This window comes from Acipenser ruthenus, chromosome 51, assembly GCF_902713425.1.
Source record: "Acipenser ruthenus chromosome 51, fAciRut3.2 maternal haplotype, whole genome shotgun sequence".
Lineage (NCBI taxonomy): Eukaryota > Metazoa > Chordata > Actinopteri > Acipenseriformes > Acipenseridae > Acipenser > Acipenser ruthenus.
Window position 1 is genome coordinate 7,622,169 of NC_081239.1, and position 25,656 is coordinate 7,647,824.

The window sequence follows — 25,656 nt, forward strand, 5'->3', positions numbered from 1 at the left end:
TATGCAAGTACAATAAGATCAATTCAAGTAAGAGCAAAATAATAAAGCACACAGTAAATTATAAGAGTGAATTCGACCAAGAGCAGCTAAACCTGATAGTAACTATTTGCTTATATGAGTCCAGTAAGAACAGGCAGTAAGCATGATAAATGCATGAGAATGATTTCAAATAAGAGCAATTACAGAAAACATTATTATTTATACACACAGTACTCTCCTGGTTATCCTGTAAATATTCTGTTTGCTGTATTTAAAGAATGTATCTGAAATGTCTATTTTTGCACAGGGGTTAAGGTGAATACGAGTCATTTCAAAAGGCAACTGCTGGATAGATAGATAGATATAAATTACAACAAACAGTTCTAGTAAATGGCCACACGATGGCAGCATTGGATAAGGAATAGCGAGAGCTGCGTTCTGCCCGTCTCCATGACGACCAGGTTTACAGCACAGGAAGCCCCGCGACCCGACACCTCCCCATGTGAGTTTAATTATTTATTCTTAAAACCAATACTATTTTAATCCACAACAGTGACTGATAAAACAGCCTTTGTACAGCAATTGCCCTGCAGTCTCCAGGTAAGGGAGCTGTGTGGGTGCTGGAGTGCGCTGCAGAGCAGATTTCCACTCGATAAGACAGGGGAATATAAAGGATGTTGTATTCAGAGCTGACTCTGCGATTTAGTGTGTTGATATATATTGAAACCACTGAAGCTGTTTAAACCAAAAAAAGTAAAGAAAATGTACATGATCTCTAACTTGCTGTTTGACAATTAAAAATTCAAAAATATAACCATGTGTGATGCTTATTTCCCTACAAGCCCTTGTCTTTAACCACGCGAGCACAGACTCTTATGGGGGTTTGAAACATCACTTAGCGCGGATCCTTACTCATGTCTATCCCACAGAAGTTCCCTGGCTGTAGTTTATGTGGCTGTTCTTTGACCTTATGCAGTGTTATAGGAGTGTGCAGAGCTGCTAGACTGTGATGGTTGATTCTAGTGTGTGCAGAGCTGCTAGTCTGTGATGGTTGATTCTAGTGTGTGCAGAGCTGCTAGTCTGTGATGGTTGATTCTAGTGTGTGCAGAGCTGCTAGTCTGTGATGGTTGGTTCTAGTGTGTGCAGAGCTGCTAGTCTGTGATGGTTGATTCTAGTGTGTGCAGAGCTGCTAGTCTGTGATGGTTGGTTCTAGTGTGTGCAGAGCCGCTAGTCTGTGATGGTTGATTCTAGTGTGTGCAGAGCTGCTAGTCTGTGATGGTTGGTTCTAGTGTGTGCAGAGCCGCTAGTCTGTGATGGTTGATTCTAGTGTGTGCAGAGCTGCTAGTCTGTGATGGTTGATTCTAGTGTGTGCAGAGCTGCTAGTCTGTGATGGTTAATTTTAGTGTGTGCACAGCTGACTGCTAGTCTCTGTGTAAAAAAGTGCCTCCTATTTTCTGTTCTGAATGCCCCTTTATCTAAACTCCATTTGTGACCCCTGGTCCTTTTTTCATTTTTCAGGTTGAAAAAGTCTGCGGGTTCGTTGCCCCTTTAAAACACCGACCCAGGACACAGAAATTGAGTTTAATTCACAAAACAAAACAGAAAAGCACCTAGCTCTATACGAGCACTAACTAGACACACAGAAACCTAACCTATAACAGGACGTTTCCGCCGTTTACCTGTAACAAAACAAAAAGCTTTAACACAACCACACCCCCTCCCTGCTGTGTTACACTCCCTTTTTGTGGATCGGTATTACGTTTGCTATTTTCCAGTCTGTCGGTACAACCCCTGTGTCAAGAGACTGTTGCATGATCTTGGTTAGCGGTTTGTAAATAACTTCTTTCATTTCTTTGAGTACTATTGGGAGGATCTCATCCGGCCCAGGGGATTTGTTTATTTTAAGAGCTCCTAGTCCCTTTGACACTTCAACAAAAGGATATTGCTGCTCTAGAAAGAGTGCAAAGAAGAGCAACCAGAATTATCCCAGGTTTAAAAGGCATGTCATATGCAGACAGGCTAAAAGAATTGAATCTATTCAGTCTTGAACAGAGAAGACTACTCGGCAATCTGATTCAAACATTCAAAATCCTAAAAGGTATAGACAATGTCAACCCAGGGGACTTTTTCAACCTGCAAAAACAAACAAAGACCAGTGGTCACAAATGGAGATTAGATAAAGGGGCATTCAGAACAGAAAATAGGAGACACTTTTTTTACACAGAGAATTGTGAGGGTCTGGAACCAACTCCCCAGTAATGTTGTTGAAGCTGACACCCTGAGATCCTTCAAGAAGCTGCTTGATGAGATTCTGGGATCAATAAGCTACTAACAACCAAACAAGCAACATGGGCTGAATGGGGCCTCCTCTTGTTTGGAAACTTTCTTATGTTCTGCTAAAGTTATTTAAAACTGGATAGGAACAGGTCGACATGTGGGGCATGTTGTCTGTGTCCTCCTTTGTGAAAAGTAATCATTTAATATACTTGCTATTTTTTCGTCTTCTGCTAAGAAATAAATAAATAAATAAATAAATAAATAAATAATAGCTGAATTATTAATTGTAGATAATACTTAGAATACCAGATACACATTTAGCATTAAAAAGCAATCCATGTGATTTCTTTACCAGTCGTTCATTATTTTGTGTATCAGCCTCCACACAAAGCCGAGCGCAGTGCGGTATACTGTAATGATGCTCCAGTCAGTCTGCCCGGACTGCACCTGAACCATCTTAAAAACACGAAGCCTCCAATAAGCTCATTTGTAAAAGTTAGTAAAGAATGGCGCTATATAATCTAAGGAAGCTGAATGTGAACTCCTAGCTGGAGCAACGAGAGAGGGAGAGAGGGGGCGGGGCAGAGAAGGAGGCGGAGACGCTGCTAGGCAACCGGCTCCTGAACATTCCACTCCGCTGAGCAGAGACCGTTAGGATTTAAAAATGCCAAAGTTCCGAGCGGCGTCAGGCGCTTCGTTTAATTAACACACCGTTGCTGGCATTTTAATTTTGAAGATAACCATATTTTAAATACTCAAATAGCTCTGTATTAAAAAGCACTTTACTTCAGTTCCAGACCGTTTTCCAACAAATAAAAGAAGGTACGTATTTATAAATAGTATATTTGTTATGATATTAAGAGTAAACGAATGTGCTACAGTTTGGTGTGTAAGTTATTTATTTATAAAATGTTGTAGTGTGTTTATAAAATGTTGTTAATATTAATATGTTATTGTTTTCTCAAAATAACATCCATACATTATCAGTTCATCTGCTTGTGTAATCAAATCTCAATATTACTCGTCAGTAATTCATACATAGACACGCTGTGGTAACTTCAAGAAGTTAAAATGTAAGGCTTGATTACAAATAAATAAATAAATAAATACATTAATAACGACATGAAACAAAAATACGTCTTGGTAGCTCATAGGTATTTAAATTACAAACTGCGACCCGTTTTAGAAATGGATTTATATACTAACTGCCGTATTAATGTAAAATGATATTTCGAAGTGTTTGAGGTGCAGACTCGCATAGGTGATTTGTAAAATCCAGTAGTGTTGGAGCGGTCCGTGTGTTTGTGTTTCGTGTTGTGTATTCGCTCTTGTCTCCCCTGTCTGGGTGCTGTTATTACCGCTGTATTGTGTTCCTCCCCTCGTCTGTATTCCCTGTAGCTGCGGGTTCGCTCTGTCTCTGTGGCTGTGCGAGCTGTCCTGCACGCAGGGTGCGCCCTGCTCCCTGTCATTGGCTGTTAGTTGTGTGTGCCCATTGGTCCTGGTGTGCGGCTGGGGACCAATGGGATAGCTGTTCGCTCCGGCACACGATTAGCATAAAGGGGCGGAGCTGTGTTATAAAAGGGGGCGTTGCACGCAATGTTTGTTGTTGTTCCAGGTTAAGCTGCGAAGCGTGTAGAGCAGTGAGCTTTAGCGTGCTGAGAGATAGCTTCTTAAATAAAGCTTTGAACCTGAAAGCAGAGTGTTGTCTCCTTCTCTTCTGCCTAGTGCGTGAAACGCTACATGTGTTAAGAAACTATAACGTCACATTACTTACCACTCGGGGGAAACAGAAATTATTCATTTGGAAAGAATTCGCTGTGAGATTATTTGGATAAATACTCAGAATTATTGATGTGTGGACTTTTGATTAAAATATACCCACATGTATTTTTGTTTCATGTCGTAATTTATTTTATTTATTTATTTATTTAAACTTTAATTGACGCTCTCATTTGAACCTCTTGCTGGTGCCACGGCTTGTCTCTGTATCTATTCACTGATATTTGAGATTGTGTTTAGTACACACTAGCAGCTGAGCTGTTAATCTTATTGATGTTATTTTGTGTAAACAATAACACGTTATACTGTATTACAAAAAAAAAAAAAAAAAAAAAGACTGAGGAGGAGGCAGTGTGGTTCAGTGGTTAAAATCCCTTGTAACTAGAAGGTCACGGGTTCACATCCCACCACTGCCGCTGCCTGGCTTGCTGAGTGACCATGAGCAAGTCACTGAACCTGCTTGTGCTCCATCCTGTGGATGAGATGTTAAATCAATGTCCTATTGGAAGTGACAGTTCACAGACTACATCTTAAAGCGCTTTGTGATGGTGGTCCACTATGAAAGGTGCTATATAAAGACATTATTATTATTATTTTTAAAGTATACTGAGCCGTGCAGGTGATTTCATAGGTTGTCATGGCAGCACCGCTCATCACGGGAGTGGTTATCCGGGACAAACGCTTCCTTCGCTGGGTCGGAGAAACGCTGGAGTTCCGCTGGCTTCTCAATAAGGATCCCGAGGTATCCAACCTGAATATCTAAATCAATACAGTGTGACATCTAAACCTAATGACTACATTAATTATTATTATTATTATTATTATTATTATTATTATTATTATTATTATTATTATTATTATTATTATTAATAAACCTATTGCTAATTAAGCAGTAATACACGACAGGGTGTGTGTGTGTGTGTTATCATGAGGTAATATAACATCGCCTTGGGTGCGTTGTGAGGCACTAGATGAAGTGGAGTCCTTCAACCGCCCAGGAAGTGGTGATATATCTCATGATAACACACAGACCCTGGCGTGTATTATTCCTATTATTAAATTGGTCTGTGAGTGTGTTGTTGTTGGTAAATGAAGAAGACTTTAAACTTTATTTTAATATTTGTTATGTGTCTCCCCTTCCACTGAGAGAAGTAGTTCCACAGTAACTAACATTGTTAGATTAACAATTAAACATTGATTTCAAACCGTTTTGTATAATATTTTCTTTTTCGGGGACTTTGATAATAGTTTCTTGTTCAGTCTTTGTAGATATTGAACTGGATCATTGTTTTAACGTGTATGTCTGGGTTTTGTCCAGTAGATGGCGCTGCTGCTGTTGTGACGTTTTGTTTAAATCAAATGTCAATGTTCTTTTCAGTTAGCCAGTCACGGAAAACTTTCATAGCCCATTCTGTCTGGCGCTTGGTGTTTCCCTCAGTTATATTCATTTCTAGGTTGTCTAAATCTGCTTCATTTACCGCAGTATGGCGAGATGTTGACATTTTCTTTTGTAGTTAATCTCAGGGATTGCTGTCATGCTGACTGACTCGAGTGGTGTTGTAGTTAATCTCAGGGATTGCTGTCATGTTGACTCGAGTGGTGTTGTAGTTAATCTCAGGGATTGCTGTCATGCTGACTGACTCGAGTGGTGTTGTAGTTAATCTCAGGGATTGCTGTCATACTGACTCGAGTGGTGTTGTAGTTAATCTCAGGGATTGCTGTCATGCTGACTCGAGTGGTGTTGTAGTTAATCTCAGGGATTGCTGTCATGGTGACTCGAGTGGTGTTGTAGTTAATCTCAGGGATTGCTGTCATGCTGACTGACTCGAGTGGTTTTGTAGTTAATCTCAGGGATTGCTGCCATGCTGACTCGAGTGGATTTGTAGTTAATCTCAGGGATTGCTGTCATGCTGACTGACTCGAGTGGTGTTGTAGTTAATCTCAGGGATTGCTGTCATGCTGACTGACTCGAGTGGTGTTGTAGTTAATCTCAGGGATTGCTGTCATGCTGACTGACTCGAGTGGTGTTGTAGTTAATCTCAGGGATTGCTGTCATGTTGACTCGAGTGGTGTTGTAGTTAATCTCAGGGATTGCTGTCATGCTGACTGACTCGAGTGGTGTTGTAGTTAATCTCAGGGATTGCTGTCATGTTGACTCGAGTGGTGTTGTAGTTAATCTCAGGGATTGCTGTCATGCTGACTGACTCGAGTGGTGTTGTAGTTAATCTCAGGGATTGCTGTCATACTGACTCGAGTGGTGTTGTAGTTAATCTCAGGGATTGCTGTCATGCTGACTCGAGTGGTGTTGTAGTTAATCTCAGGGATTGCTGTCATGCTGACTCGAGTGGTGTTGTAGTTAATCTCAGGGATTGCTGTCATGCTGACTGACTCGAGTGGTTTTGTAGTTAATCTCAGGGATTGCTGCCATGCTGACTCGAGTGGATTTGTAGTTAATCTCAGGGATTGCTGTCATGCTGACTGACTCGAGTGGTGTTGTAGTTAATCTCAGGGATTGCTGTCATGCTGACTGACTCGAGTGGTGTTGTAGTTAATCTCAGGGATTGCTGTCATACTGACTCGAGTGGTGTTGTAGTTAATCTCAGGGATTGCTGTCATGCTGACTTGAGTGGTGTTGTAGTTAATCTCAGGGATTGCTGTCATGCTGACTCGAGTGGTGTTGTAGTTAATCTCAGGGATTGCTGTCATGATGACTCGAGTGGTTTTGTAGTTAATCTCAGGGATTGCTGCCATGCTGACTCGAGTGGATTTGTAGTTAATCTCAGGGATTGCTGTCATGCTGACTGACTCGAGTGGTGTTGTAGTTAATCTCAGGGATTGCTGTCATGCTGACTCGAGTGGTGTTGTAGTTAATCTCATGGATTGCTGTCATGCTGACTCGAGTGGTGTTGTAGTTAATCTCAGGGATTGCTGTCATGCTGACTGACTCGAGTGGTGTTGTAGTTAATCTCATGGATTGCTGTCATGCTGACTCGAGTCGTGTTGTAGTTAATCTCAGGGATTGCTGTCATGTTGACTCGAGTGGTGTTGTAGTTAATCTCAGGGATTGCTGTCATGCTGACTCGAGTGGTGTTGTAGTTAATCTCAGGGATTGCTGTCATGCTGACTGACTCGAGTGGTGTTGTAGTTAATCTCAGGGATTGCTGTCATGCTGACTCGAGTGGTGTTGTAGTTAATCTCAGGGATTGCTGTCATGCTGACTCGAGTGGTGTTGTAGTTAATCTCATGGATTGCTGTCATGCTGACTCGAGTGGTGTTGTAGTTAATCTCAGGGATTGCTGTCATGCTGACTGACTCGAGTGGTGTTGTAGTTAATCTCATGGATTGCTGTCATGCTGACTCGAGTGGTGTTGTAGTTAATCTCAGGGATTGCTGTCATGCTGACTCGAGTGGTGTTGTAGTTAATCTCAGGGATTGCTGTCATGTTGACTCGAGTGGTGTTGTAGTTAATCTCAGGGATTGCTGTCATGCTGACTGACTCGAGTGGTGTTGTAGTTAATCTCAGGGATTGCTGTCATGTTGACTCGAGTGGTGTTGTAGTTAATCTCAGGGATTGCTGTCATGCTGACTCGAGTGGTGTTGTAGTTAATCTCAGGGATTGCTGTCATGCTGATTCGAGTGGTGTTGTAGTTAATCTCGGGGACTGCTGTCATGCTGATTCGAGTGGTGTTGTAGTTAATCTCAGGGATTGCTGTCATGCTGACTCGAGTGGTGTTGTAGTTAATCTCATGGATTGCTGTCATGATGACTCGAGTGGTGTTGTAGTTAATCTCAGGGATTGCTGTCATGCTGACTGACTCGAGTGGTGTTGTAGTTAATCTCAGGGATTGCTGTCATGCTGACTCGAGTGGTGTTGTAGTTAATCTCAGGGATTGCTGTCATGCTGACTCGAGTGGTGTTGTAGTTAATCTCAGGGATTGCTGTCATGCTGACTGACTCGAGTGGTGTTGTAGTTAATCTCATGGATTGCTGTCATACTGACTGACTCGAGTGGTGTTGTAGTTAATCTCAGGGATTGCTGTCATGCTGACTGACTCGAGTGGTGTTGTAGTTAATCTCAGGGATTGCTGTCATGCTGACTCGAGTGGTGTTGTAGTTAATCTCAGGGATTGCTGTCATGCTGACTCGAGTGGTGTTGTAGTTAATCTCAGGGATTGCTGTCATGCTGACTCGAGTGGTGTTGTAGTTAATCTCAGGGATTGCTGTCATGCTGACTCGAGTGGTGTTGTAGTTAATCTCAGGGATTGCTGTCATGCTGACTCGAGTGGTGTTGTAGTTAATCTCAGGGATTGCTGTCATGCTGACTGACTCGAGTGGTTTTGTTTATCCAGGCATACAGTTGCAGTTGGTGTATTGATTTTATTTACGTCGCTTCACAGAAAGAAGTTCCGCACTGTTGTGTTATCACCAGATATCTAATGGCTGGGGAGAATCGATTATTTTCGCCAATTGTTTCTATCCATTTAATAATACATGTTAAAGAATGAACAGGGGTAGGGCCAGATAGAAGAGCCTGAAAAGAGCATCACTGCTGTGCTTGTGCTGACAGACACAAGTCATCTTGACATTGGAGAGGGGACAGTACGTGCAGGGACAGTTAAACAAAGGCCATCCCGACATTGAAACTTCCTCATTATGCAAAGGCTTTGATACTAAAATAAACGTTCAGTTTATATTTCTACACTTTTATTTTGGTGCTCATGAAGCTGCTGGGTTGGCAACACTGGAGGTTTTTAATCCAGAGCTGGGATAGCATGAACTCTACCACTGGAACCTAGTCTCTCTGCAGAGCAGATCCCCTCATCTAAAGATGATTGAGAGCATGTTTGGTATCAAGCAGCTCAGCTCCCCTTTTCAGAATTCTCTCTTGTCAGTTTAACAGGGGGTGCAGGGCTGCATTCCAGTATTCAGGCTCAATTTAAACCCTGCCTGCCTTCACTTCCTCTCACTAACCACAGACACGCATTTCCTTCTCAGAAATGAACACAGAGCAGAGCTGACTGCTTCCCAGCAAAAAAGGAGAAGTGTGTTCTGTTTTTGAGTTGATAAAAAAAAAAGTTACATATGACACTATAGTGTTTTGGACAGTACTGTAGTGTTTTTATATGAATTACACAATTACAATTGTAATTGATTCAGGTCTGTATGACACTATAGTGTTTCTGGACAGCACTGTAGTATTTTTCTATGGGTAGCAGGGTGAAACCAGGCCTCCACTGGTAAAAGGCATGAGAAGTTTGTGAATATCTGTCTGTCTGCACCACTGAGCCCCTAAGAGACACGCACTGAAAGGAGGAAGTATATTTGCCAGGCTTTTGCTTTTGCAGTTTCTATATTAGTCACAGGTTATATAAAAAGAAAACAAAACCTAATAACAAGGCTCTTCAAAACTGCAGTTTTTTTGTACTGATATCACAAGTTGTGTGCCACCCAAAACCTTTTAAGGGTAAGTAAGTAGACATTGTTCTGTTTTATTGAGGGAATTCATAGATATTAACTAAAGAAAATGTTTTACATAGGATTGCTTTTGAACCTCCCCCAATAGGGAACAACCACAGGCTGTATTGTAAGAACACAGAGAGCAGTCATGTGACTTCTCCTTAATGAGATTGTTCTGCTAGTTTTATTCTGTTAGAATTGCTTACCTCCTTTACTGTAAAGCAGCCCTTGGATAACTGATTGCACTGTATTAGTGTCTTACTCTGTTACAAACAATGTGTGGGCCTGCCTGAGACCAGGACTGTTTACAGCTCTGCAGTGTGTTCAATGTGTCTCTCTTTCCTATGCTGCATTCGATTATAATGAGGGTTGCAGGTTTCTCTTATATATAAGCACAGTTGGCTGGACATTATTCCTGATATCACTGTCTTTGTGTGTCTAATCAGTTGTGTGGATGATCAGTACAGAAGATGGAAAAGAAATCTGCAGACGTGGAAACAGGTAAAAATGAAAGAAAAGTATTTTGATATCTAACAATAAATTATACCATTTGACTAAAAGTAATGACACTTCTTAGTACAGTAGACAAATGTTTTAATACAAGGGCCTTTTCAGTGTCTGTCTGACTAGACATGTATCTGCTAGACTTCAGTATACGTATAGGCCCTTTTTCGCTCGCTTTAAATCAACTCTCAAGACGCACCTGTTCTCTCTTGCTATTATGCTCTTTAAGCCTGATATCTGCTATTAGCTGCTGTGTTGCTGCTACTATTTCATGTATTATGCACTTTCCACTGTATTTAAAGTATTATACATTACTTTTTAAAAATGTATATCTTGTATGATGCATTTCTCTGTATTTAAAGTATTATGGATTTTTGTGTTGTTACTGCATCTTGTAAAGTGCTTTGTGATGGTAGTCCACTATGAAAGGCACTATATAAAATAAAGATTGATTGATTGATATTGTAAATGTATAAGTCTCCCATATGAGAATGCAGTAAACAGACAGTGAGGAATGCTATTGTAGTGTAAAAATAAACACCATTGTGGAACACTGCAGTTATAATATCCAAATCTTAAAAAAAAAAAAAAACACTGCTTGTGATTAGCAAAAGAACTTTCTTGCAAGTTCCCTTTTTTTGTAGGTTTTTTGGTTTGTTTTTGACTGTGATAGAAGCTAGTTTCTCCTGCCTTCACACTGTAGATTCACTCTCCCTGTGCAGCAGGTATCAGGACAGCCATCACCACCATATTAACCACTGGCTCTCACTTCACTACAGTAAAACCTCCACACTGTAGATTCACTCTCCCTGTGCAGCAGGTATCAGGACATCACCACCATATTAACCACTGGCTCTCACTTCACTACAGTAAAACCTCCACACTGTAGATTCACTCTCCCTGTGCAGCAGGTATCAGGACATCACCAGCCATCACCACCATATTAACCACTGGCTCTCACTTCACTACAGTAAAACCTCCACACTGTAGATTCACTCTCCCTGTGCAGCAGGTATCAGGACATCACCACCATATTAACCACTGTCTCTCACTTCACTACAGTAAAACCTTCACACTGTAGATTCACTCTCCCTGTGCAGCAGGTATCAGGACATCACCAGACATCACCACCATGTTAACCACTGGCTCTCACTTCACTACAGTAAAACCTCCACACTGTAGATTCACTCTCCCTGTGCAGCAGGTATCAGGACATCACCAGCCATCACCACCATATTAACCACTGGCTCTCACTTCACTACAGTAAAACCTTCACACTGTAGATTCACTCTCCCTGTGCAGCAGGTATCAGGACATCACCAGCCATCACCACCATATTAACCACTGGCTCTCACTTCACTACAGTAAAACCTCCACACTGTAGATTCACTCTCCCTGTGCAGCAGGTATCAGGACATCACCACCATATTAACCACTGGCTCTCACTTCACTACAGTAAAACCTCCACACTGTAGATTCACTCTCCCTGTGCAGCAGGTATCAGGACATCACCACCATATTAACCACTGGCTCTCACTTCACTACAGTAAAACCTCCACACTGTAGATTCACTCTCCCTGTGCAGCAGGTATCAGGACATCACCACCATATTAACCACTGGCTCTCACTTCACTACAGTAAAACCTCCACACTGTAGATTCACTCTCCCTGTGCAGCAGGTATCAGGACATCACCAGCCATCACCACCATATTAACCACTGGCTCTCACTTCACTACAGTAAAACCTCCACACTGTAGATTCACTCTCCCTGTGCAGCAGGTATCAGGACATCACCACCATATTAACCACTGGCTCTCACTTCACTACAGTAAAACCTCCACACTGTAGATTCACTCTCCCTGTGTAGCAGGTATCAGGACATCACCACCATATTAACCAGTGGCTCTTTTTCACAGTTCAATATTCATTCACAGATACACGATGCAGTTCGGTCTCTGAGTTGAAGCTGATAGGATTGTTGATACAGTAATTCCACCCCCTAAACTATTCTGACAGGGCATGTGTGCTGAAACTATCTAGACAGATGAATCGGCTTGGAGTGATTGTTCCACAGCGACTGATCTGGGGTCAGTTTACCTGAAACACACGACAGTAACACTGATATTTACAATTCTGAACTCCACAAACCTGCAATCTGAAACACACGACAGTAACACTGATATTTACAATTCTGAACTCCACAAACCTGCAATCTGAATCACATGAAAGTAACACTGATATTTACAATTCTGAACTCCACAAACCTGCAATCTGAAACACACGACAGTAACACTGATATTTACAATTCTGAACTCCACAAACCTGCAATCTGAAACACACGACAGTAACACTGATATTTACAATTCTGAACTCCACAAACCAGAAATCTGAAACACACGACAGTAACACTGATATTTACAATTCTGAACTCCATAAACCTGCAATCTGAAACACACGACAGTAACACTGATATTTACAATTCTGAACTCCACAAACCTGCAATCTGAAACACACGACAGTAACACTGATATTTACAATTCTGAACTCCACAAACCTGCAATCTGAAACACACGACAGTAACACTGATATTTACAATTCTGAACTCCACAAACCTGCAATCTGAAACACACGACAGTAACACTGATATTTACAATTCTGAACTCCACAAACCTGCAATCTGAATCACACGACAGTAACACTGATATTTACAATTCTGAACTCCACAAACCTGCAATCTGAATCACACGACAGTAACACTGATATTTACAATTCTGAACTCCACAAACCTGCAATCTGAAACACACGACAGTAACACTGATATTTACAATTCTGAACTCCACAAACCTGCAATCTGAAACACACGACAGTAACACTGATATTTACAATTCTGAACTCCATAAACCTGCAATCTGAAACACACGACAGTAACACTGATATTTACAATTCTGAACTCCATAAATCTGAAATCTGAAACACACGACAGTAACACTGATATTTACAATTCTGAACTCCACAAACCTGCAATCTGAAACACACGACAGTAACACTGATATTTACAATTCTGTACTCCACAAACCTGCAATCTGAAACACACGACAGTAACACTGATATTTACAATTCTGAACTCCACAAACCTGCAATCTGAAACACACGACAGTAACACTGATATTTACAATTCTGAACTCCACAAACCTGCAATCTGAAACGCACGACAGTAACACTGATATTTACAATTCTGAACTCCACAAACCTGCAATCTGAAACACACGACAGTAACACTGATATTTACAATTCTGAACTCCACAAACCTGCAATCTGAAACACACGACAGTAACACTGATATTTACAATTCTGAACTCCATAAACCTGCAATCTGAAACACACGACAGTAACACTGATATTTACAATTCTGAACTCCATAAACCTGCAATCTGAAACACACGACAGTAACACTGATATTTACAATTCTGAACTCCACAAACCTGCAATCTGAAACACACGACAGTAACACTGATATTTACAATTCTGAACTCCACAAACCTGCAATCTGAATCACACGACAGTAACACTGATATTTACAATTCTGAACTCCACAAACCTGCAATCTGAATCACACGACAGTAACACTGATATTTACAATTCTGAACTCCACAAACCTGCAATCTGAAACACACGACAGTAACACTGATATTTACAATTCTGAACTCCACAAACCTGCAATCTGAAACGCACGACAGTAACACTGATATTTACAATTCTGAACTCCACAAACCTGCAATCTGAAACACACGACAGTAACACTGATATTTACAATTCTGAACTCCACAAACCTGCAATCTGAATCACATGAAAGTAACACTGATATTTACAATTCTGAACTCCACAAACCTGCAATCTGAAACACACGACAGTAACACTGATATTTACAATTCTGAACTCCACAAACCTGCAATCTGAATCACACGACAGTAACACTGATATTTACAATTCTGAACTCCACAAACCTGCAATCTGAAACACACGACAGTAACACTGATATTTACAATTCTGAACTCCACAAACCTGCAATCTGAAACACACGACAGTAACACTGATATTTACAATTCTGAACTCCACAAACCTGCAATCTGAATCACACGACAGTAACACTGATATTAACAATTCTGAACTCCACAAACCTGCAATCTGAAACACACGACAGTAACACTGATATTTACAATTCTGAACTCCACAAACCTGCAATCTGAAACACACGACAGTAACACTGATATTTACAATTCTGAACTCCACAAACCTGCAATCTGAAACACACGACAGTAACACTGATATTTACAATTCTGAACTCCACAAACCTGCAATCTGAAACACACGACAGTAACACTGATATTTACAATTCTGAACTCTACAAACCTGCAATCTGAAACACACGACAGTAACACTGATATTTACAATTCTGAACTCCACAAACCTGCAATCTGAAAGGATTCAAATATAAATCAAATCCATTTCTATGCATTATCTATACTTGTTTCTATTGAAATGTATTCCTGTGCTTGTGATGCCATGTTCTAGATAGTTAATGGTGCAACACTCTACTATTCCTTTCTATTTAAACCTATATTTGAAAGCGCGTATCAGACAAGGGAGATGAACCTGCAGCTTCAGGGGAGCGAGCACACCGCTGGCTATGAACGCAGCCCTCAGTGAACAATTAACCCGAGGGACCTCTGCCCTGTCAAATAGCAACACTGAATAGCAAGATTCACTATAATCCCCACTGTGACCCCAGCCTGTGTCATATACAATGTGTGATTGATAGAGAATCGTGCATATTAATGTACTAAGTGGAATATTTAAAATATTTGGTCATATTTTTTTTTTTTTTGTTTGTTGTTGAATTTAAGTCATTCTTAGACTTAAGTTTATGATATGAAGTTTTAAAAGTTATTGATATAATATTACATTTGAAGCGCTTATTTAAACTATAATAAAGTTGTCACTAAGTATTTGTTTTCACTCATAAAGAGCTGAAGATGAAGACTCAAACAAGCCCTGCCCTTGTTTAACACATTCTATCTTGATTAGTTGCATCTAAAATGAAGAGCAGATCTGGATGCATGTAGAGATCAACATGCTTCATGAATATGTGACGGAAAATAACCACTTGTTTTAAGCACAGCTCAATATTTCACAAGCACCTGAGAAATGAACATGCGTGATAAATACAGCCCTGTTTCTAATATGAATGTTACCTCTCCTACACTGTCTCTACCTACATCACTGCCTCTGACTCCACAGTTACTGTTTCTAATATGAATGTTACCTCTCCTACACTGTCTCTACCTACATCACTGCCTCTGTCTCCACAGTTACTGTTTCTAATATGAATGTTACCTCTCCTACACTGTCTCTACCTACATCACTGCCTCTGTCTCCAGTTACTGTTTCTAATATGAATGTTACCTCTCCTACACTGTCTCTACCTACATCACTGCCTCTGTCTCCACAGTTACTGTTTCTAATATGAATGTTATCTCTCCTACACTGTCTCTACCTACATCACTGCCTCTGTCTCCACAGTTACAGGTGCATCAGGAATCCTCAGTCCATCACTCCCTCTCTGTCTCCACAGTTACAGGTGCATCAGGAATCCTCAGTCCCTCACTCCCTCTCTGTCTCCACAGTTACAGGTGCATCAGGAATCCTCAGTCCCTCACTCCCTCTCTGTCTCCACAGTTACAGGTGCATCAGGAATCCTCAGTCTCTCACTCCCTCTCTGTCTCCACAGTTACAGGTGCATCAGGAATCCTCAGTCTCTCACTCCCTCTCTGTCTCCACAGTTACAGGTGCATCAGGAATCCTCAGTCCTTCACTCCCTCTCTGTCTCCACAGTTACAGGTGCATCAGGAATCCTCAGTCCCTCACTCCCTCTGTGTCTCCACAGTTACAGGTGCATCAGGAATCCTCAGTCCCTCACTCCCTCTCTGTCTCCACAGTTACAGGTGCATCAGGAATCCTCAGTCCCTCACTCCCTCTCTGTCTCCACAGTTTCAGGTGCATCAGGAATCCTTAGTACCTCACTCCCTCTCTGTCTCCACAGTTACAGGTGCATCAGGAATCCTCAGTCCCTCACTCCCTCTCTGTCTCCACAGTTACAGGTGCATCAGGAATCCTCAGTCCCTCACTCCCTCTCTGTCTCCACAGTTACATGTGCATCAGGAATCCTCAGTCTCTCACTCCCTCTCTGTCTCCACAGTTACAGGTGCATCAGGAATCCTCAGTCTCTCACTCCCTCTCTGTCTCCACAGTTACAGGTGCATCAGGAATCCTCAGTCCTTTACTCCCTCTCTGTCTCCACAGTTACAGGTGCATCAGGAATCCTGAGTCTCTCACTCCCTCTCTGTCTCCACAGTTACAGGTGCATCAGGAATCCTCAGTCTCTCACTCCCTCTCTGTCTCCACAGTTACAGGTGCATCAGGAATCCTCAGTCCCTCACTCCCTCTCTGTCTCCACAGTTTCAGGTGCATCAGGAATCCTCAGTCCCTCACTCCCTCTCTGTCTCCACAGTTACAGGTGCATCAGGAATCCTCAGTCTCTCACTCCCTCTCTGTCTCCACAGTTTCAGGTGCATCAGGAATCCTCAGTCTCTCACTCCCTCTCTGTCTCCACAGTTACAGGTGCATCAGGAATCCTCAGTCTCTCACTCCCTCTCTGTCTCCACAGTTTCAGGTGCATCAGGAATCCTCAGTCCCTCACTCCCTCTCTGTCTCCACAGTTTCAGGTGCATCAGGAATCCTCAGTCCCTCACTCCCTCTCTGTCTCCACAGTTTCAGGTGCATCAGGAATCCTCAGTCTCTCACTCCCTCTCTGTCTCCACAGTTTCAGGTGCATCAGGAATCCTCAGTCCCTCACTCCCTCTCTGTCTCCACAGTTTCAGGTGCATCAGGAATCCTCAGTCCCTCACTCCCTCTCTGTCTCCACAGTTTCAGGTGCATCAGGAATCCTCAGTCCTTCACTCCCTCTCTGTCTCCACAGTTACAGGTGCATCAGGAATCCTCAGTCTCTCACTCCATCTCTGTCTCCACAGTTACAGGTGCATCAGGAATCCTCATCAGGAATCCTCAGTCTCTCACTCCCTCTCTGTCTCCACAGTTTCAGGTGCATCAGGAATCCTCAGTCTCTCACTCCCTCTCTGTCTCCACAGTTACATGTGCATCAGGAATCCTCAGTCCTTCACTCCCTCTCTGTCTCCACAGTTTCAGGTGCATCAGGAATCCTCAGTCTCTCACTCCCTCTCTGTCTCCACAGTTACAGGTGCATCAGGAATCCTCATCAGGAATCCTCAGTCTCTCACTCCCTCTCTGTCTCCACAGTTTCAGGTGCATCAGGAATCCTCAGTCTCTCACTCCCTCTCTGTCTCCACAGTTACAGGTGCATCAGGAATCCTCATCAGGAATCCTCAGTCCCTCACTCCCTCTCTGTCTCCACAGTTACAGGTGCATCAGGAATCCTCAGTCCCTCACTCCCTCTCTGTCTCCACAGTTACAGGTGCATCAGGAATCCTCAGTCCCTCACTCCCTCTCTGTCTCCACAGTTACAGGTGCATCAGGAATCCTCAGTCTCTCACTCCCTCTCTGTCTCCACAGTTTCAGGTGCATCAGGAATCCTCAGTCCTTCACTCCCTCTCTGTCTCCACAGTTACAGGTGCATCAGGAATCCTCAGTCTCTCACTCCCTCTCTGTCTCCACAGTTACAGGTGCATCAGGAATCCTCAGTCCCTCACTCCCTCTCTGTCTCCACAGTTTCAGGTGCATCAGGAATCCTCAGTCTCTCACTCCCTCTCTGTCTCCACAGTTACAGGTGCATCAGGAATCCTCAGTCCCTCACTCCCTCTCTGTCTCCACAGTTTCAGGTGCATCAGGAATCCTCAGTCTCTCACTCCCTCTCTGTCTCCACAGTTACAGGTGCATCAGGAATCCTCAGTCCTTCACTCCCTCTCTGTCTCCACAGTTACAGGTGCATCAGGAATCCTCAGTCCCTCACTCCCTCTCTGTCTCCACAGTTACAGGTGCATCAGGAATCCTCAGTCTCTCACTCCCTCTCTGTCTCCACAGTTACAGGTGCATCAGGAATCCTCAGTCTCTCACTCCCTCTCTGTCTCCACAGTTACAGGTGCATCAGGAATCCTCAGTCCTTCACTCCCTCTCTGTCTCCACAGTTACAGGTGCATCAGGAATCCTCAGTCCCTCACTCCCTCTCTGTCTCCACAGTTACAGGTGCATCAGGAATCCTCAGTCTCTCACTCCCTCTCTGTCTCCACAGTTACAGGTGCATCAGGAATCCTCAGTCTCTCACTCCCTCTCTGTCTCCACAGTTTCAGGTGCATCAGGAATCCTCAGTCCTTCACTCCCTCTCTGTCTCCACAGTTACAGGTGCATCAGGAATCCTCAGTCTCTCACTCCCTCTCTGTCTCCACAGTTACAGGTGCATCAGGAATCCTCAGTCTCTCACTCCCTCTCTGTCTCCACAGTTACAGGTGCATCAGGAATCCTCAGTCTCTCACTCCCTCTCTGTCTCCTCAGTTTCAGGTGCATCAGGAATCCTCAGTCCCTCACTCCCTCTCTGTCTCCAAAGTTTCAGGTGCATCAGGAATCCTCAGTGTTTCAGAGAGTTTTGGCAGTTTCGGCCATGACTACAAGGGTATAATCCCTGCACGTGATGCCAAGTCCATGAGTTTGGGTAGACCTGATCTCAGCAACCCTAAGGTATGGTGACACTGATCATTAGAATAGATTCTAGTTTCCATGGTAAAAAAGTCTATGTTTTAAATATTTTAAAATCCACAATACATGCAAGAATCCATATATCATTTATATTCAGACACAGGCAGACTGCTGTTTCAGAGAAAGCTTAGGGCCATATTCATAAAGTGTTTACCAGGCATTTAAGTTTAGACAGTGAAATCATACGAACATAAGAAATTCAAGAACGAGAAAAGGCCATTTGGCCCACCTATGCTCGCTCACTTTGGTGCCAGCGTGGTCCGTTAGCGTTCAGGAGAGGAAAAACAAAAAAAACCCGAACCAGGTTAGCAGGGGAAATGAAACCTCTGGGAATCCATGGCTAGACAGACTAAAAGGCTTATTGTGGTCACAGAGAGGGTTATACAGTATTGTTCATGACAGCATCCAGTCTGCTCTTGAAGGATCTGCTTAAACAACTCTGTCCAGCAGCTGTTCCAATGGTTCACCACCCTTTCTGTGAAAAAGTTCCTTCTCCCCTCAGTTCTGAATATGCTCTTCTTCAGCTTCCACCCGTGGTCCCTGGTTCTGTTCTCTGTGATCTGTTAAAAATATTCTCAGCAGTTACTTTGTTAAACCCCTTGACCATTTTAAATACCTCTATTAAGTCGCCTCTGGCTCTCCTTTCTAGGCTATATAGATTCAGCTCTTTCAGTCTATCTTCATATGACATACCCTTCAGTCCTGGAATTAATCGTGTTGCTCTCCTCTGTACTCTCTCCAATGCCTCAATGTCTTTTTTATGATAAGGGGACCAGAGCTGTCCACAGTATTCTAGGTGTGTATTCTGTGTGAGATGAGGAGCAGCTGTGTGAGGTCAGGAGCAGCTGTGTGAGATGAGGAGCAGCTGTGTGAGATGAGGCGCAGCTGTGTGAGATGAGGAGCAGCTGTGTGAGGTCAGGAGCAGCTGTGTGAGGTCAGGAGCAGCTGTGTGAGGTCAGGAGCAGCTGTGTGAGATGAGGAGCAGCTGTGTGAGATGAGGCGCAGCTGTGTGATGTCAGGAGCAGCTGTGTGAGGTCAGGAGCAGCTGTGTGAGGTGAGGAGCAGCAGTGTGAGATGAGGCGCAGCTGTGTGAGATGACGAGCAGCTGTCTGAGGTCAGGAGCAGCTGTGTGAGGTCAGGAGCAGCTGTGTGAGATGAGGAGCAGCTGTGAGGTCAGGAGCAGCTGTGTGAGGTCAGGAGCAGCTGTGTGAGGTGAGGAACAGCTGTGTGAGATGAGGAGCAGTTGTGTGAGATGAGGAACAGTTGTGTGAGATGAGGAGCAGTTGTGTGAGATGAGGAGCAGTTGTGTGAGGTCAGGAGCAGCTGTGTGAGATGAGGAGCAGTTGTGTGAGATGAGGAGCAGTTGTGTGAGATGAGGAGCAGCTGTGTGAGGTTAGGAGCAGCTGTGTGATGTCAGGAGCAGCTGTATGAGATGAGGAGCAGCTGTGTGAGATGAGGAGCAGTTGTGTGAGATGAGGAGCAGTTGTGTGAGATGAGGAGCAGCTGTGTGAGATGAGGAGCAGCTGTGTGAGATGAGGAGCAGTTGTGTGAGATGAGGAGCAGTTGTGTGAGATGAGGAGCAGCTGTGTGAGGTTAGGAGCAGCTGTGTGATGTCAGGAGCAGCTGTGTGAGATGAGGAGCAGTTGTGTGAGATGAGGAGCAGCTGTGTGAGATGAGGAGCAGCTGTGTGAGGTCAGGAGCAGCTGTGTGAGATGAGGAGCAGTTGTGTGAGATGAGGAGCAGCTGTGTGAGATGAGGAGCAGTTGTGTGAGGTCAGGAGCAGCTGTGTGAGATGAGGAGCAGTTGTGTGAGATGAGGAGCAGTTGTGTGAGATGAGGAGCAGTTGTGTGAGATGAGGAGCAGCTGTGTGAGGTTAGGAGCAGCTGTGTGAGGTCAGGAGCAGCTGTGTGAGATCTCTGGAACAAAGTAAAACTAAACCAGTATGCTGTTCTGTGAATTTCTGTCTAAAATGTATTTTTCTGCGTACAATAGAGTTAAATGCCCATTCGATGCTGAACCAGATTACAGCTCCCCATGAAACTCATTTTATGAGTGATAATAGTCTGGTCCCAAGTGAATGTTAAAATCAGACTTTTAATGAACTGTATGCACTTGTTTTCATATTATAGTAACTCAATGAATGAACTTTTCTTTTGCAGATTCCTGGTTTGCTGAGGAGAGTTTTCAAGGTACAAGGGGGGGGGGTGTGGGTATTGTAATGACGGATGAATAAGACAGGGGGAAAGAAAAGGAGATATTGTGAGTGAAAGAGAATTGGGAAAGAGAGAGAGATGAGAAGGGTGGGTGTAGTTAAGTGTCATGATGTATATCATCAATTAAGAGTTTCTTCTTCAAAGGATATTCATGCTGTTATTAACCTACTGTACCATAGGTCACCCTTTATTTGTAATTTCAGTAACAGAAGGAAAACACCAAAGACATACATAAGTAAAACCAATGATTTATTTAGAAAGACAAAGGTTTTTTATAGTGTTTGAAGTGATTCTTTTTATAGCATCATTCATCAAGTTATGCAACAAGTTGGATACAATCGTAACCGTTTCTTTTTGGATGTAGTGCGAATCTTTAAAAGTAAACTTCTAATAAAATCTAATCAAGACTCAGTGCAACATGTCAAATACAAAACAAGCAAAGTGAATATCAAATCAATTCAAACTAAGTGACACGCAAAATAAAATTGCTATCGTGAATTAAACTCCTTAACATGAAAACCATGACAAATCTAATACAAAACTGCAAAACAAGGAACATAATGGATGTAAAGAACTGACCATCTTGTTCACATACATGCAGATTTATTGTACTGCTCTTTCTCCTTTCAAATATATAAAACCTTTTAGAAAACAGGCATTCTACAATGTAGCTAAAACACAGCAGCTTAATGTTTAAAAAGTAATGAAACAGAATCAAGTATCCTCAGAGAATACCGTAACCAACTCCAAGCACAAGGTAGCTACTCTGTGTGCACAACACTTCTCCACGTATAATACTGTATGATTACAACAAGCACTAAGAGAAAATAAACAATGGTGAGTCTGTGATTTAATTAATAACACAAGAACGAGAATGAGCTAATCTACTCACCCCCACGAGCACAGCAATATATCCAGAAGTCCCGTGTGTTTCTGCTTCCCTGCACTTTAAACCAAAACATACTCATAAATATATAAACAAGTTCTCAAACCAAGCAATAAAATAGAACACACTCGCTACTCACCACCAGCAATGCTGCAGCCTTGTGGATAAACCTGAGTCCCATGTGTCTCTGCTTTCCCTGCACACCAGCAATGCTGCAGCCTTCTGGATAAACCTGAGTCCCATGTGTCTCTGCTTTCCCTGCACACCAGCAATGCTGCAGCCTTCTGGACAAACCTGAGTCCCATGTGTCTCTGCTTTCCCTGCACACCAGCAATGCTGCAGCCTTCTGGATAAACCTGAGTCCCATGTGTCTCTGCTTTCCCTGCACACCAGCAATGCTGCAGCCTTCTGGATAAACCTGAGTCCCATGTGTCTCTGCTTTCCCTGCACACCAGCATTGCTGCAGCCTTCTGTAATCACCTATGCCTTTATACAGGTGTTTTCACTAACCCACCTGTGTTAGCCCTTTCCTAGCTTGACTGAATTGACAACTTGTATTAGCCATGCCACACTACAGTAGTTTTATATATGAATCTATTTTAGTAATGTGCGCATCTACAGTAGAATAGTGAAGATCTGAACCCATCCTGAAGGTTTGTAATTATTCACTCATTCCACAGGGGTCTGATAGAAAGTCCAGACATCAAGAGGTTGGTGAATGGAGCCTGGAAGAGTGTCGACACTCCATCATGGAGCTGGCAAAGGAGATGAACAGAGTCTTGAAGGTACAGAGAGGGAGGGGAGAGAGGGAAGGAGGGATGGGGGAGTGAGCAGTATTGGTTATTACAGAGAGGTGGAGAGGGGGGGTGAAAAGGCGAGTCCTGAGGTTACAGGAGAGGAGAGAGGCAGAGGGGGAAGAAAGGGGCTAAAGTGGGGTGTCAGCATGTCATCGTGTCAGATAAAGCAAAAAGCTTAGGAGTCTTGAAGGTACGGAGAGAGGGGTGTGTGTGTAGGGGGTGAGGGGATTGGTAATTAATGTAGCCAACAAAGATGTTCATGTATAGGATACGGAACAGAGTAGAAACAGCATTAATTGAATTCCATTTTTAAATGTAATTAAGCAATAAAGAACACTGGCGTGTGATTTTAGGATTGTGAAAAGGATTGTGGGAAGAGACCACAGGTTATTCATCATTTAAACCCCAGCAACACAAAAACACACACGGCTCATCTTTGTGCCTCTACTGAGAGAGTCTAGCAGTTCAATTCAAACCCACAGAGGCACCGATTCTAATAAACAAATGTAGTGTCCATCTGCATTCTATATGCCTAATATTTCTGACTACAGTACTATCAGTTTAACCTCGAGAGTCAGTGAGTATCTGTGTCTTAAATGAGTTACTGCTGTTTGAAATGCCAAAGAGTTCTATCTTAGCTTGAATTGTGGGATGCCGTTCCGTGCCATCTCTCCTGTAGATGAAACCAGAAAACACATGAGATTATTATACAGAGCTAACAAAGGAGTTAAACAGTGTCTTGAAGGTAGAGAGAGGGAGGGGTGAGGGGAGTGTGTGTGTGTGTGTTTGAAGGGGTGAGGGGAGTGTGTGTGTGTGTGTGTGTGTTTGAAGGGGTGAGAGGAGTGTGTGTGTGTGTTTGAAGGGGTGAGGGGAGTGTGTGTGTGTGTTTGAAGGGGTGAGGGGAGTATGTGTGTGTTTGAAGGGGTGAGGGGAGTGTGTGTGTGTGTGTTTGAAGGGGTGATGGGTGTGTGTGTGTGTTTGAAGGGGTGAGGGGAGTGTGTGTGTGCGTGTGTGTGTGTTTGAAGGGGTGAGAGGAGTGTGTGTGTGTTTGAAGGGGTGAGGGGAGTGTGTGTGTGTGTTTGAAGGGGTGAGGGAAGTGTGTGTGTGTCTGTTTGAAGGGGTGAGGGGAGTGTGTGTGTGTGTGTGTTCAAAGGGGCGAGGAGAGTGTGTGTGTGTTTGAAGGGGTGAGGGGAGTGTGTGTGTGTGTGTTTGAAGGGGTGAGGGGAGTGTGTGTGTGTGTGTTTGAAGGGGTGAGAGGAGTGTGTGTGTGTTTGAAGGGGTGAGGGGAGTGTGTGTGTGTGTTTGAAGGGGTGAGGGGAGTGTGTGTGTGTGTTTGAAGGGGTGAGAGGAGTGTGTGTGTGTTTGAAGGGGTGAGGGGAGTGTGTGTGTGTGTTTGTGTTTGAAGGGGTGAGAGGAGTGTGTGTGTGTTTGAAGGGGTGAGGGGAGTGTGTGTGTGTGTGTGTGTGTTTGAAGGGGTGAGGGGAGTGTGTGTGTGTGTTTGAAGGGGTGAGGGGAGTGTGTGTGTGTGTGTTTGAAGGGGTGAGAAGAGTGTGTGTGTGTTTGAAGGGGTGAGGGGAGTGTGTGTGTGTTTGAAGGGGTGAGGGGAGTGTGTGTGTTTGAAGGGGTGAGGGGAGTGTGTGTGTGTTTGGGGTTGACTCCTTCATTTAGCTAACGAAGGAGTTAAACGGTGTCTTGAAGATACAGAGAGGCAGCTTTGACAGCAACAGTTAGGTGCAGTTTAGGAGTTTCTTTGTTGTTTCATTCCTGTTCAATTTCAATTAAAATCACTGGTTTCTGCAGTGCTTGTGGTTAAATTCATTGTTTTAAAGATTTCTTATTGATTGATTTCAGAACTCTGCCATTCCTACCCCTGTGTCCAGTGAGGATACGTGCAGCCTGGAAGAGTGTCGCTGCTTCATCATGAAATGGACTGACGAGTTGGACAAGCTGGTCCAGGTAAAGAGAGACACAGAGAATGAAGCTCGAAGTGGAGACAGGGTGCAGTGAGAGCTGAGAATCAGGTTCACAGGCAGGGTGCAGTGAGAGCTGAGAATCAGTTTCACAGACAGGGTGCAGTGAGAGCTGAGAATAAGGTTCACAGGCAGGGTGCAGTGAGAGCTGAGAATCAGGTTCACAGGCAGGGTGCAGTGAGAGCTGAGAATCAGGTTCACAGACAGTGAGACTTGAGAATCAGGTTCACAGGCAGGGTGCAGTGAGAGCTGAGAATCAGGTTCACAGGCAGGGTGCAGTGAGAGCTGAGAATCAGGTTCACAGGCAATGAGAGCTGAGAATCAGGTTCACAGGCAGGGTGCAGTGAGAGCTGAGAATCAGGTTCACAGGCAGGGTGCAGTGAGAGCTGAGAATCAGGTTCACAGGCAGGGTGCAGTGAGAGCTGAGAATCAGGTTCAGAGGCAGGGTGCAGTAAGAGCTGAGAATCAGGTTCACAGACAGTGAGACTTGAGAATCAGGTTCACAGGCCGGGTGCAGTGAGAGCTGAGAATCAGGTTCACAGGCAGGGTGCAGTGAGAGCTGAGAATCAGGTTCACAGACAGGGTGCTGTAAGAGCTGAGAATCAGGTTCACTGGCAGGGTGCATTGAGAGCTGAGAATCAGGTTCACAGGCAGGGTGCAGTGAGAGCTGAGAATCAGGTTCACAGGCAGTGAGAGCTGAGAATCAGGTTCACAGGCAGGGTGCAGTGAGAGCTGAGAATCAGGTTCACAGGCAGGGTGCAGTGAGAGCTGAGAATCAGGTTCACAGGCAGGGTGCAGTGAGAGCTGAGAATCAGGTTCACAGGCAGGGTGCAGTGAGAGCTGAGAATCAGGTTCACAGGCAGTGAGAGCTGAGAATCAGGTTCACAGGCAGTGAGAGCTGAGAATCAGGTTCACAGGCAGGGTGCAGTGAGAGCTGAGAATCAGTTTTACAGGCAGTGAGAGCTGAGAATCAGGTTCACAGGCAGTGAGAGCTGAGAATCAGGTTCAC

At 43.7% G+C, this 25,656-nt stretch overlaps 1 protein-coding gene across 4 annotated transcripts in view; it reads left to right on the top strand.

Moving 5' to 3' along the window:
• The first annotated feature begins 2,941 nt into the window (after positions 1-2,941).
• Positions 2,942-25,656, top strand: part of LOC117407777 (E3 ubiquitin-protein ligase TRIM39-like) — a 45,192-nt gene continuing 22,477 nt past the window's right edge. For 2 of the 4 annotated variants that reach the window (XM_059015808.1, XM_059015810.1), the window contains exons 1-6: positions 9,407-9,499; positions 9,939-9,993; positions 18,633-18,763; positions 20,941-20,970; positions 22,561-22,665; positions 24,529-24,633. In XM_059015808.1, the coding sequence (XP_058871791.1) occupies positions 9,963-9,993; positions 18,633-18,763; positions 20,941-20,970; positions 22,561-22,665; positions 24,529-24,633 (402 nt within the window). In that variant the 5' untranslated portion in view covers positions 9,407-9,499; positions 9,939-9,962. Of the gene's footprint in view, positions 3,079-9,406; positions 9,500-9,938; positions 9,994-18,632; positions 18,764-20,940; positions 20,971-22,560; positions 22,666-24,528; positions 24,634-25,656 lie in introns of those variants that run through there. The other 2 variants (XM_059015809.1, XM_059015811.1) reach the window with 2 other exon arrangements.